Source organism: Leuciscus leuciscus (assembly GCF_965113295.1).
Source record: "Leuciscus leuciscus genome assembly, chromosome: 13".
Classification (NCBI taxonomy): domain Eukaryota; kingdom Metazoa; phylum Chordata; class Actinopteri; order Cypriniformes; family Leuciscidae; genus Leuciscus; species Leuciscus leuciscus.
In genome coordinates, this window is record NC_138737.1 from 28,065,292 (window position 1) to 28,079,266 (window position 13,975).

The following is a 13,975-nucleotide window of genomic DNA, read 5'->3' on the forward strand; positions in this document are numbered from 1 at the left end:
ATTTATTAAATAAGATGAACTTTTCCTCAGAAACGTCTGAAAGTGAGTTCAAGTGGCTTAAAACACATAGTTCAAGTTCCAACTAGCAATTTTATTGTCAGTGAATGCAAAAATCTTAGTAAGGTGAACAATTTTGAGTTGTCGTTTTTACAGTGCATCTGGTTGGTTTGGCTTTCATGTACTGCGTCATACCTGTGTGTGCTTTGCATGCCACCATTCTCTCATCGACAGCTAAGTTTATTTTAGGATGATAGATGGCTTTACAAGCAGGACGTATGGTGTCCATGAGAGGTTTGACCCTGAAAAGCCGGTCATGTTCAGGTGTGCCCCTCTTTCTGTCATTCTCTTTATCTGCATCTGGGTGACTCATGTGCACATTCCATGAAATGGTGCGGTATCTGTCCCGGGACATGATTGTGGCAGGAAAAGGCAAAGAGAAAAGACTGTCTTGCCGCCAGTAGTCGCTGATGGAGCTCATCTTCACCATAGCCATGTAAAAAAGCAGCCCAATGTATCTGTACATCTCGCTGATGCTGACATCAGTCCATTTATATTTGCGGCCTTTTGCAATTGCACCAGCAGCTTGAGCATTGGTGTTGTGGCACAGAGTTGACACTGCATTCTCAGAAAAAAACATTTTGAAGAGACTCAGAGGAGTGTGTGCATCAGCAGGACTCAGCTGTGGTCCAGGTTCCCGTGCAGGCAGGAATCTCAGAGTCTGTGGAACCCAGGGCCGGAGTGGGGCCATTTTCAGCCCGGGAGTTTCAGGCCCAAGACCGGCCCACTTTTTCCATGGTGGAATTCCAAATTAGCACTTTTTCTAAATTGGATAAATGAAGCAACAGTTCAGCTATTGTGTAGTTTGTATTAATACCATGGTTCAACAAATAATGTAAAGGTTAAATAATAATTCACTTAGACTTTATAGTTTGTTGCTGTTTTTAAACGACTCACTACCGTGTTAGATCACACACACATCACATGGACTATGAATCGGAATCAAACGCACAATAACTGGAATTTAAAACTGTGAAACAAATGATCAATAAACTGTTGGACAGATATACACTAGGATTTGTGCGCTCGACATTTCTTCGCCTTGTGCCGTGAACTTTTAAATGCGCACTTGTGCAGCGCAGCGCTGCGCCCGCGATGCGCATACGCGCTTTGTGTGCTCTGTTTTGAAGCGTTTCATATTATCATGGTTTTGCGCACTGAAAGATTATTAAAAGCCTATTTTTTTTATACCTAGCCTGCTCAATACATTTAAAATAAGCATAATTTAATTGTATATTATTTATTTGTAGTGTAGGCTATATAAATATATACACTTCTGAATTCTTGACATTAATAAATATAATATATTTGTATCTGCCAGTATCTGCTTTTCCCCAGTAAGTGTTTTGTTTGCAATAAATGTACACCTTATAATATAATTAACCAAATATAATTGCAAAATACAACAGAATTGTTGTGCAACTCAAAATGTTAACTGTACTGTTATTAGTCTATGCACATTATATCATTAGTAACATTAAATATAACACAATAAACCATCATAGTATATCAGTAGGAGTTTCCTTAAGTCTTTCTAAAAGTTTACTATAGGCCGGTTTACTACAACAGTAGAAAAAAATTCTGAAATTATGGTTTATAGTTTTGGTGTGCCACCCCAAGATTTTAAGTGGCCCCATCTGGCCACCCCTATGAAACATTTCTGGAGGCGCCACTGATAAGAAGCAATTGCGACTTTATCACACAATTCTTACTTTATATTTCGCAATTCTGACTTTATAACGCGACTTTATATCACACAATTCTGACTCTATATCTTGCAATTCTGACTTTATAAGCAACTGCAACTTTATTTCACGCAGTTCTGACTTTATATCTTGCCATTCTGACTTTATAAGAGGCAATTGCGACTTTATTTCACACAATTCCGACTTTATATCTCGCAATTCTGACTTTATAACATACAATTGCGACTTTATATCACAATTCTGACTCTATATTTTGCTGACTTTATAAGCAATTGCGACTTTATTTCACGCAGTTCTGACTTTAGGCTATATCTTGCAATTCTGACTTTATAAGAAGCAATTGCGACTATTTCACACAATTCTGAATTTATATCTCACAATTCTGACTTTATAACACACAATTGCGCCTTTATATCACGCAATTCTGACTCTATCTCGCAATTCTGACTTTATAACACGCAATTGCGACTTTATTTCAGGCAATTCTGACTTTATATCTCGCAATTCTGACTTTATAACACGCAATTGCGACTTTATTTCACACAATTTTGACTTTATATCTCGCAATTCTGAGAAATAAAGTCAGAATTGCGAGCTGTAAACTCGCAATTGTGAGATAAAAAGTCGCAATTATCTTTTAAAATGTTTTATTCTGTGCAGAAACAAAGCTTCCATACCTCCTGGCCTCTTCCTCCCTGACGCGTACCGTTACGGTAGGGCCGGCCCAGCTATCGGTAGGCGCTGGCGGTGCCGTGGTAGCCTACCTGAGAAAACGTTTTGGAAAAGACGTGTTATGGACCCAACCAACTCTATAGGAGGGGAGGGGAGAACTCCCTCACATGGTACAACCCATGCAGAGGCTGCGCGCTGCGGTGTCAGAATGCGGAACGTGCGTAGCCTAATGTAACTAACGTGACATTGAAATGTGAAAAAAAAAATATATATATATATATATATATATCCTCCACCGGCCCAAAAGTGAAGCGGCCCACCGGGAATTCTCCCGATTCTCCCGATTACCCACTCCGGGCCTGGTGGAACCATATCAATGTCAGTCTCTGTTTTCCATGACAGAGTAGACTGCTTGTTGCTTGTCTGAATGTTTGTCTTGGCCCTCTTTGCAACAGGTGTCTGATGATCACCATCACCTTTATAGCTGTAAAACAAACAAACAACTGTGAGCATGTTTATTACACAAAATATAACAACTGCATTTCAATCATTATAAGTAACATTGGCCAGATGCAAAGCCATACAGACACATAATGTTTGTATGGACTATGTAAAACCAGAATATGTAAACAGAATTATACTAATATCTGAAAGAAAGGGAATAAGTGTACTTACTTTTCAGTTGTTCTCAAAACTGAACGACACCTGTCGCGTGACCTCCCAGTGCGAGTTGCAGGTGAGGCTGAGAGAGATGCTACCACATTCCTATAAAAATAATAATATTAATATTAATAAAGGTTGAACAAAGTACTTTGCCAGCACATGCATAACTGATGGACAGTCAGCATTTTGGTAAAACAACAAAAATAAGCTCTTTTATACTAACATTACCAATCACTAATTGTAATATTGTGCATACATAACACCACAATTTTTGCAATTGTGTTTTGCAATTGTGTCTGGCAATCCACACAGGCACATGTACATTTGTAGCATCACTAAGTATATAAACAAAATTGGTCTAACATCTGTAAAATAGTGGGTAAATATGTACTTACTCCTTCTGATTTCTGTCTGTGTTGCTGCGTGCCCTCTTAGTGCGAGTTGCAGTGAGAGGTGAGAGTGAGCAGCCTACATCATTCCTTTCAAAAAAAGTTGAAAACTATTATTATCATATAGAGTACTATTCCAGCACATGCACAACTGATGGGCATTAGCATGCTGATAAGATAGCACAAAGAAAAAATATGTAACATTATCAACCAACCTCCAAAAATAAATAAACTCATACAGGCTCATATTGTAATAAGTATATAAACAAAATTGAACAAACATGGGTAAATATGTACTTACTCTTTCTGACGTTCAACTGTGTTGCTACGCGCCCTCCGAGTTGCAGATGAAGGAGATGCAGCATTCCTGTTTTAAAAAAGTTGAAAACTATTATAACATAAATATTTCAAAGTATATTACCATTAGTCTATATGAATAACTGATGTGAATAATTGTAGACACGTGCTGTAGGCATATATTGCGTGTCAATGGGCCATTACGGAGATAGCACAACGCAAACATTAACACATTTGCAATTCATCAGCTGGGCATATTTACACATTTCAGCACATACACACATTTGCAATAGATATTTGCAAGCACTCTTCGTTGATGATAATGAGGCAGCATAAACACTAGTCAAAATATAATCTAAACGTACATAATATTTTCTAAATTAATTTCAAAATTCTAACTTTCATACAGGCCTATAATCTAAACGTTGTACATATATACAGCATGTCTAGGCTATGCTGTATAAAGTCTTCTGAAGGCACGCGCCGAAACGCGTTTGTGCAAATAAGTTTATTTATGCATGAAGCCTCTCTCCTACTTTATACAGCATAGCCTAGACCATTTAAATATAAATTACTCTGAATGGAAAGTATGGAAATGGTCAAACCAGTAAAATCTGTAGCCTACGTTTATTTAAAATAGCTTGTCAACTAATTTCTCTGTACTGTAGGCTAATTGGCCTACGTGTTGTATCCTAGTCATTAAATAAAACAATTTAGTTCATATTTAGGTTTAAATAAAATCTTTTTTTTTTATTATTTCATTTATGTTGATTATATGAAAAGTGAAAAGCATGAGTAAGATCATGCGCAATCGCGAGACAAATGGAGTGGGCAGAGAAGATTTTGACCATTTCATTAAGTTTATTTTTTGTATAAAGCCTTTCTTTAAAGTGAATTTCGTTTTGTATTAATTGTATCTTAATTTTAATAGTTGTTTCATCAACCAATTGCCTGTATTTAATACAACTGGAGGCCTCATAAATGAACCCAAACTCATAAGCTTTGCCTAAAATACCAGAGAAATATATAGAAAGCTCGAAATGTGTTATTTTAAACAAAACTATTAAAAACGAAAGAAAACAGACTGCATGAAGCCTCTCTCCTACTTTATAAAGCATAGCCTAGACCATTTAAATATAAATTACTCTGAATGACAAGTATGGAAATGGTCCAACCAGTAAAATATGTAAAATATGTAGCCTACGTTTATACAAAATAGCTTGTCAACTAATGCAAGTAAATTTAAAAAGACTTACTCATCCGAAATATTATCCACGCCTGGATCAAGTCGCTCTTCAAAATACAAACGTTCATTGTCAGAGTCCTCTTCTTCTTCTGAGGAAAAAGTGAACTCTTCATCACTATCCAGGACGAGCTGAAGGGCTTCCTCACTGGTGTATCGCGTCATCTTCCAACGGCGCAGGAAAGTGAATGAATGAAACTTGCTGGTTTTAAAGCATTTCAGGGGGCTTTTTACCTTATTTTGCATAGATCACCTCAGCACATTATCTTATGAATAGCGCGCTCTGCGAGTGGGTGTGAACTCATTTCAGGGGGCGTTTACCTTATTTTGCATAGATCACCTCAGCACATTATCTTATGAATAGCGCGCTCTGCGAGAGGGCGTGAACTAATTACAGCTAATTAGATGAGACGGGAGAAACTGTACTTCACTTTAGTTTCATACAGATTACATTGCAGGAGAATATTTGTTTTGAATGTGAACTGTTTTATTTAAAAGTAGAAATTTAAAGCTTTCTTTAGACGCATGTTTCATGGTTGTGTGATAAGTATTCGCTGAGTTGCAGTTAATTTTCCAGACTTGTTTCAGAAAGATTTTTGCGGAGACAGAGTGAGCTGAAAGCGCACCCTGTTTATTTTATTTATTTAAAAATAAAAACAAGGTTTTGGTGTTAATGTGAGTGTACACAAAAAAAAGAAGACCCTCTATAGTTTATAATCATGTATTTATTTTATTTATATGACCATAAATGACGGATTTTTTTAAGTTTATGTTGCTGCTATGTGAAAAAAATCCAGCAAAACGCGCCGGCGCGTTTCTCGACCTCAGAGGGTTAAACATAGAGTCTAGTGTAGCTCTTAAAGGACACTCTTTGCCCGTGGCACACTCACACGCCGGATGATACTTGTGCCCCACATCGCCAGAACTCAACGCGGAGTCGTTCTCCATCCGTTTTTGCGTCGCCATTTTTTCCAACTTTTCGAATAGTCAACTATTCGATGATGAAAGATGCTTTTCGTTCCTGAAATGTTCCTGGAATCTCCTGAGTGAGTCCTTGCGGCACAATCGTCCAGGGTTTGTGCGTTAATGCGCGGAAGTTTGTGTTTTTGGGTCAGAAGCGTGAGTCGTAGAAGCGTAGTTTGCGTCAGGTTCAGGCAAACAGGAATGCTGAAGCGGCTTTTGATCAATGAGATGATGCAGTAGCACAGCAGTCCGCGGCTAGTAGAGCTAGAGTAGAGTTAGAGCGTGCGATGTCCTGAAATATTTATCGGGGGTTTTCATCAGGAAAGCCATAAATAACTTGTTCCTGCATAAACAACAAGTCCTACATGCCACCAGAGAGAAGTTTATTATTTTTACTCAATCCAGTTACAAAATCTGATTAAACATTACACGTTTAAAACATATGCATGGGTGAATTGTTCACCATAAGTTCTGTAACAAACATTTAGAAAGTAGTTAGGATGCGCATGCTTTAAGTTAATGTGCTTTAAAGCTGCCGTCGGCAAGTCTGGCAGATTGGGTCGATTATCCAAAATTTTGAATGTTTACAACTCTCATGCCCCTCCCCACTACCAGCGAGCACCCTCCCATCGAGGTCGTGCTCGTCAGTGCGTCACTGTGCGTGTGTACCTGTGAACGCGTCCGTCTCTTCAGCATCTATCAACACCATGGACTCGGCGGTAGGCTGCCCTGGCTAATCTATCCATAGATAGCAATAACCGAGGAATTGGAAGCTTGTTAGTAGATTTTCTCTCCGCCATCACGCTTCATGCAATCTCCAGGCGAACTTCAGGCGTGGCGTGTGCATGTGATATTAACGTGCGCGAGTGAGGGGGGATCTGTGGCGTGTGCACGACCTGTGATTGACAGTCAGATATCACACCCCACTGCGCTGATTGGACCTGATGAAGCGGGAGCGCTGGATTTTTGCAAAACAAATAACACGCTCCAGGTGGAGTTAGAAGCTCGGGTTTTTTTCTAAAACCACCTTATTTATGTCGTTCTGTCGGATTATAGTGTCGATTACACTGAATATGATCAAAAAAATGTTGCCGACGGCAGCTTTAAGAATCATTTTGCGCATGCTTTTAGTTAATTTTATGAAGATGTTAAAGTTCATAGACCTTTAGCGTTTTGAGTTAAAATTAAAACGTGATATCGCATTAAACGCATCATTACTGAATTCAGGGGTGTTTAATAACTTCAATAGTCATCAAGCACCAGCTGATTGAAGTTTTTCTTCAAACAAAAGTAATTTTCTGATAAATCATTGTACACCTACATGTGTTTTGTTGTATGCACAGATTTTGAGGGTCCTTGTCTTTGTTTCACGGTATTTTTAAAAACATAGAACCAGAGAACAGAGAACCTTGTGTGGTATTCTATATCCGCATAAAGGGTTAAAATATACATTTTAGCGCTATTTAAAAACTAGGACGGTATAATAATATAATGTCTCACGTGAAGATGATGGTTTAAACCATCATTTTATCAAATCGAACCAATTCATGTGAATACTGTCGTATATGAACAAAGAGAAGACCTAGAGTTCACTAACATTACAGCTAACTGTAGGAAACAGATATCCGGGGGAAAGTGTAAAGAGAACGCCATACAAAACATTACAATCACACCCGGCAATACGATAAGTGTTACGCTAGTGATGTTAAAAATGAAACCGTGGTAAACAATTTCAAAACAGGTTGTTTCAGAAGAAATGCAAACAAAATCAAAGTTGCATAAAAACAAAGGTGTCCAAAATGTTACGTGCTAATATTTGGTCTTGTTTCAGAGTCGATATGCTCCGGTGAAAACTTTGATGAGGCCGAGAACAATAGCGCTGTTAAACATGCGGTTCAATTACAATGTTCAATATAAACAAGAATCCGACTCTAATGCGACTGAGCTTGTTTCACATATAACTGTTGATTGTTAGATATAATAGTTAGATGATTTTTCTAACCATTGAAATTTACGATATGTTAAAACATTCAGCATTATGCCGAATAAAAAGAAGATCATAAAAAGAAGAACAATTATTAAGACATAAAACACAACGTCTGTTTTCTGGATCGGGCCTAAAACTAGGGTGTGGACAGAATAAAAAATGAATCAACCCTCCTTTCGCGTAAAAATACCACGTATCAACTGTGATTCATTAGCTTAACTGTTTAGTGACACAGACACACAAAATAACAGTGTAATAATAACAAAATAAGTGTAATAGTTAGACGAGTTTGAAGTGTAATACTCATCTTTGATGTCGATGTTTCGTAGAAAGATGTTCTAAAATAAATATGATTTGTTTAGTCTTAAACACTCTCATACTAGAAGGACCATCTTTTAATTCTCTTTATGCAATTTTTGTTCATGTTTTTCATACATTCCTATATGAACATGTTTGACCACGCTCGGAGACTATATACTTTTTGCAAACTGTACAAAAACAAGATCAATTACAGACATTCAAAAGCTAAAACTGATCACTATAGTGGCTTTTCTGTATTTGTTTTAAATGGCTCATGATGATGAAGAAATAGAATAAGAATTTACTTTTGTGCAATTTTACCAAAGTGTGGAACTTTGATTAACACCTCAAGCTTTGATGAATATGTCTCTCTCAGTGCCATAGTCAGATGTGATTCTGTTGTAATAGTTTAAGTGTAAAACAGCATGCACTTTGTGTGATTCGTAGATAGAGGGAAAGTTTCTTCTTAAAATTTCACTTAAATTCTTAATGGTCATTTATTTCTATAAACACTGAATGTTGACGGCTTTCAAAGAAACGTCTTCACCTAAAACACACACAGTCCAACATACAAAATGTGAAACAGTGTCGTCTGAACAAGATGACTAAATCTAGCAGAGTAACAAAACCATCATTTGGAAACTTTTTATTATAAACGGAGCTTTTCAATCCTCTTTTCTTAGTGATTTGGTCTTTTGAATCTTAAAGATAAAGAATAAGATGATGTTTTAAAGTTAGTCCATAGGGTGTGGAACTTTGCATCACTATGGTGTGTAAAAATACACCCAAAGATTTAAGCACAACTATTTACACACATACTATGTAGGAGAATATCTAACTGTATATTGTAGATTGTGAACATTGCACTATCAGTTTATTTGGGGTCAGAGAACATCCTTAGCTCATACATCTCTTTAATTTTGTGCTGGATGTTAGTTAAAAGATGAAGGTATTAGTTAATAACAAACAAATAAAAAACTTAAAATCAACATGAAGCCATAATATTAATAAATAAAATATGGAATAATTACAGTTTGAAAATGACTTCCATAATATTTTATTTTAGTAAAGGTATGCCCAACACAAAGTTGTGCGTTGTGAGAGAGACCTCGCAAAGATTACGCCAATATTAGATTTCTCGAACATTGCATTATGCCTGAAACTCAGTAATCAACATGCATTTATGTAGGACTGTCAAAAACTGTAGGACTGTCAAAAAATCATCTGTTATCATGGTTTAGTTGTATTTTAAAACACTGTTTTTTCTTAAAAATGTTGTGTCAGACGTATTTGGTAGCATGATTATCTTGTTTAATCGTGTATTCAGTCCATATTTATCAGGTTGATATTTGTAGAAATACATTTATAAAACAAAAAGAACAAGTTAATGGCCTTGTGTCAGAACACAACAGGTATGGTTTTTACTTTTTATTCTAACTTTAAAGCTAGATTATCCTTTGAAAAGTGTAATACAGTATTTGATTTTTACACACGCAGTGTTTTCGCCAACTGACCTAAACTGTTGACCCCTGAAGTTATGACTTCTGAAGGTCTCTCATGTGTAGATTCACTCGGTTGAAAAAATGGTATTTTGTCATTTAAACATCTGAAAAAATAGACTGTGCTTAATATCTGCTAACTCTTTATTGTTATGCTCCCCAACAGATATTCTACTGACTATAAGTAACTCAACTATATCTCAACTTATTCTAACCCTAACCCTACCAGTCCACTAATACTCTTCTAACACTAATGAGAGTTTACTTTACACACTCTCACAAGCGAGTTAGTGGACATGCAGGTGCAACACTACTATAGTCAACAGCACGTTCAAAAGGACCATCAAAATAGTGCTACCAAATGATGACTTAAAAACGTTTTAAGTATTACATTAAAAAGGCGTAATTGACAAAGATTGTAATTCTGAATTAAAGGGTTAGTTAACCCAAAAATGAAAATTCTGTCAGTAATTACTCACCCTCATGTTGTTCCAATCATGTAAGACTTTCGTTCATCTTCGGATCACAAATTAAGATATTTTTGATTAAATCTGAGAGGTATCTCACTCCTCCATAGGCTTCCAGAGGGACCGAAACTCGCCGGCCCAGAAAGTCAGTGAAGAAAATGTTGAAATAGTCCAAGTGACTACAGTGGCTCTACATTAAGTTTATCATGCGACGACAATACTTTTTGTGCGAAAAAACAACAAAAATAACGACTTTATTCAACTATTAGTGTTCTTCAATGTGGGCCTCTGACGAGAGTTCACGGGAGCGCCACGACGCATGCGCGAGAACTGAGATTACGGCGTTCTTCTTCTACTACTACTTGTTACTGGCTGCTCACTCCTTAGGAGTATTATCGCCATCTACTGTACAAGATGACGTCCCGACATTGCCGGGAGCGCAAAACGGTCTGTTTACAAGCAGCTGAAGACGCGCGCTGTATGTAAAACTGTATCCGTAAATATGTCCGCAGATTTCGATGTAGATGAAGATTTGATTTTTTTTTTTACCAACCATACTTATTCGAACCAGAATACACAGACATTGAACTACAAGAGATGGAAGATGCTGCAACACAACCGCAGTCTGCTTCTGAAAGACAGAGAGCATTGGACAGCTGATGGTGTAAATGTAATCAGTGCCAAGCGAAGCCTACTGAGGCCATCCTTAAAAATATTTTGGTTTGCCGTAACAGCCAAAAAAAAAAACATTTACATTTACACCATCAGCTGTCCAATGCTCTCTGTCTTTCAGAAGCAGACTGCGGTTGTGTTGCAGCATCTTCCATCTCTTGTAGTTCAATGTCTGTGTATTCTGGTTCGAATAAGTATGGTTGTTAAAAAAAAAAATCAAATCTTCATCTACATCGAAATCTGCGGACATATTTACGAATACAGTTTTACATACAGCGCGCGTCTTCAGCTGCTTGTAAACAGACCGTTTTGCGCTCCCGGCAATGTCGGGACGTCATCTTGTACAGTAGATGGCGATAATACTCCTAAGGAGTGAGCAGCCAGTAACAAGTAGTAGTAGAAGAAGAACGCCGTAATCTCAGTTCTCGCGCATGCGTCGTGGCGCTCCCGTGAACTCTCGGTAGAGGCTGTAACGACTATGGCTCGATGGGTAAAAAAGTGACTTTTAATTTATATACTAATTAAAAGTGAAAACACTTTCTAAGTCCCACAGACTTGGAAAACTCTGTAACTGAACCCCCGTTTACGACTCGCTTCCCCCCTCTCGACAGTGTGAGCTTCAAAGACATTACTGACATTCCGATCTCAACAGAAAACCCGCTCTGAACACACACACACGTACACACACACACACACACACACACGAAAGCCACTAAAGTGCAACGTCATGCAGAAATATGGCTCTTGAATGTATACCTTCCGATATGTATGTGTGTGATTAGCTTTGCCTTATAATAGAGGTGTGTTTTGCTAGAGTAAAATCTTTAATTCTGAAGATTCATTGAAAGAATATTCACTCCATAGTGTTGTAACCCTAACTCAGACCATAAAACTTTACGACCCAAGCCTCAAAGGCATTCCAGAACACACACACACACACACACACACACACACACACACACACACACACACACACACACTCTGGAACTTTGGAAACAGATATTCTTCCACATAACAAGCCACTGAATGTTGATATGTATTCCTATGTTTCTCAAAGTGTCGTCACTTGCCATAACGGAAACACTGACAACTTTATTGTGTGTTTAATCAAACTTTATTTGTGTGTAATTATGCATATAAGTGTAACGTTATGTGTCCCCAATCTTTACCTGTCATAATTAATATCTCTGTAATCCTCTCCCTCTCACGGAGACGAATCTTGACTGCAAGGTACAATAATATGCATTTGATTCCAGGAAATATCATATTTCTAAGTATGAATCCTTTCCCTCATAAGACATATGGTAAAAGGGGGCGTGTTTTTCTTCACACAAAGAAGACTTCTTCCCGCTACAAATCAGAAGTTTTGATTCGCTCTGTCCCCAAAACAGGGCGTAAACAGATGTCTGTTAAAAGGAAGATTCTCTCTTCTCTTCGCTCTCTCATCCTTCCGCTTCCAACTCATCCAACTTCTCTGGACCCTCTGCCTCGGCGCGGCGTTTCTCCAAGGAACATCTGAAGGAGGCCCTGGCCTTCTCCATCGAACGAACCCATGTTCGAGTCGTAGCTGCCGGTCTCTGCAACTAAGATTTCCAGCCTCTCCCATCCCGGGAGACGAATCTGAACTTTCTCGGTAACGTTAAATTCAAGTGAGCCTTTACATCGTTTTGCGAAACGACCCAGAAGACAAAGCTAGACGCAAACCAGCCGGACACGCGCACGCGCGCGTCCCCTTTTCAGCATCACACTGAAAGAGTACCACAACTCGCAAGTATATTGATTCCTATAAAAGCTGTTCCAGGTGTCTAGGTCTTAGGTCTGTGATTTAAGTTACCCTCTATCTTCCCTCTATATCTTTCTTTCTTTCTTTCATTTCATGTTTTTGTTCGGTTAAATGTTTATTGGTGTTTGCATTTTTACGTACGTTTATGTTTGTAGTTTATATAATCTCTAGTGTGTGCCATTTTATTAATAAACCCATTTATACTTTTAATTGTCTCTGTGTTTGAAAACCCACCTTATAAAAGTCAATGAAACTTCAAGATCTAAGCTACAAGCTCGATATTGACTACCTTGAGTAGTTTTAATTCATAAACTCAGAAAGTTTGATATTCGCGGCCAGAAGATAAAACTTTCGTGGAGTTTAAAAGGGATACCCCTTCTTAACTGTAATGATCAGACAGTACAGAACAAGGTAATCTCGATAATTGATAAAATAAATGTACATGCGACTTATGAATTATGACCATGCGTTATAAATATTAATATTCCCTATAGTCTTGAGCTAATTCACATTTACCCCGAGTCGTTTACGTTACAAGGCCCACATTGAAGAACACTAATAGTTGAATAAAGTCGTTATTTTTGTTGTTTTTTCGCACAAAAAGTATTGTCGTCGCATGATAAACTTAATGTAGAGCCACTGTAGTCACTTGGACTATTTCAACATTTTCTTCACTGACTTTCTGGGCCGGCGAGTTTCGGTCCCTCTGGAAGCCTATGGAGGAGTGAGATACCTCTCAGATTTAATCAAAAATATCTTAATTTGTGATCCGAAGATGAACGAAAGTCTTACATGATTGGAACAACATGAGGGTGAGTAATTACTGACAGAATTTTCATTTTTGGGTGAACTAACCCTTTAAGTAATAATTATGACAAAAAGTCGAAATTATGACTTAAAAAGTTGAAATTAAAATGATGACTATGCGTCATAATTATGAGATGAAAAGTTTAAATGATGACATACTAAATTGAAATTATGATAGATAAAGTAAAATATTCCATAGTGAAATTTTCTGAATTTAGTATAATTGTATTTATGAAAATGATTCAGTACTGAAACAGCATTTATGAGTTTTTACATATCTTCTGCTTGTTTCTGCAGTTCGTGTAGGCCTCTAAGACTATGAATAACTAAAAATGATTATTGATGAACTTGAATAACTTGAATTTTGTTGGCAATATAAAAAAAATTGCCTTCCCATACCGGGAGTCGAACCCGGGCAGCCTGGGTGAAAACCAGGAATCCTAACCGCTAGACATTATGGGAGGCGTTGA

At 37.5% G+C, this 13,975-nt stretch overlaps 2 protein-coding genes across 2 annotated transcripts in view; one reads left to right on the top strand and one right to left on the bottom strand.

Annotated features, from left to right (window-relative positions):
* The window catches only part of LOC309512282 (uncharacterized protein), a 65,494-nt gene that overhangs the window by 46,430 nt on the left and 5,089 nt on the right, over positions 1-13,975 (top strand). The window lies entirely within an intron of this gene.
* LOC309512821 (uncharacterized protein) lies at positions 238-5,857 on the bottom strand (the record flags this gene model as incomplete). Its single annotated transcript, XM_082188549.1, has 6 exons — positions 5,041-5,857; positions 3,789-3,854; positions 3,494-3,577; positions 3,111-3,200; positions 2,784-2,919; positions 238-351 (listed from the first exon to the last, which is right to left on the bottom strand). The coding sequence occupies exons 1-6, from the start codon at positions 5,271-5,273 to the stop codon at positions 238-240; spliced, it is 723 nt and encodes a 240-aa protein (XP_082044675.1). The 5' UTR covers positions 5,274-5,857.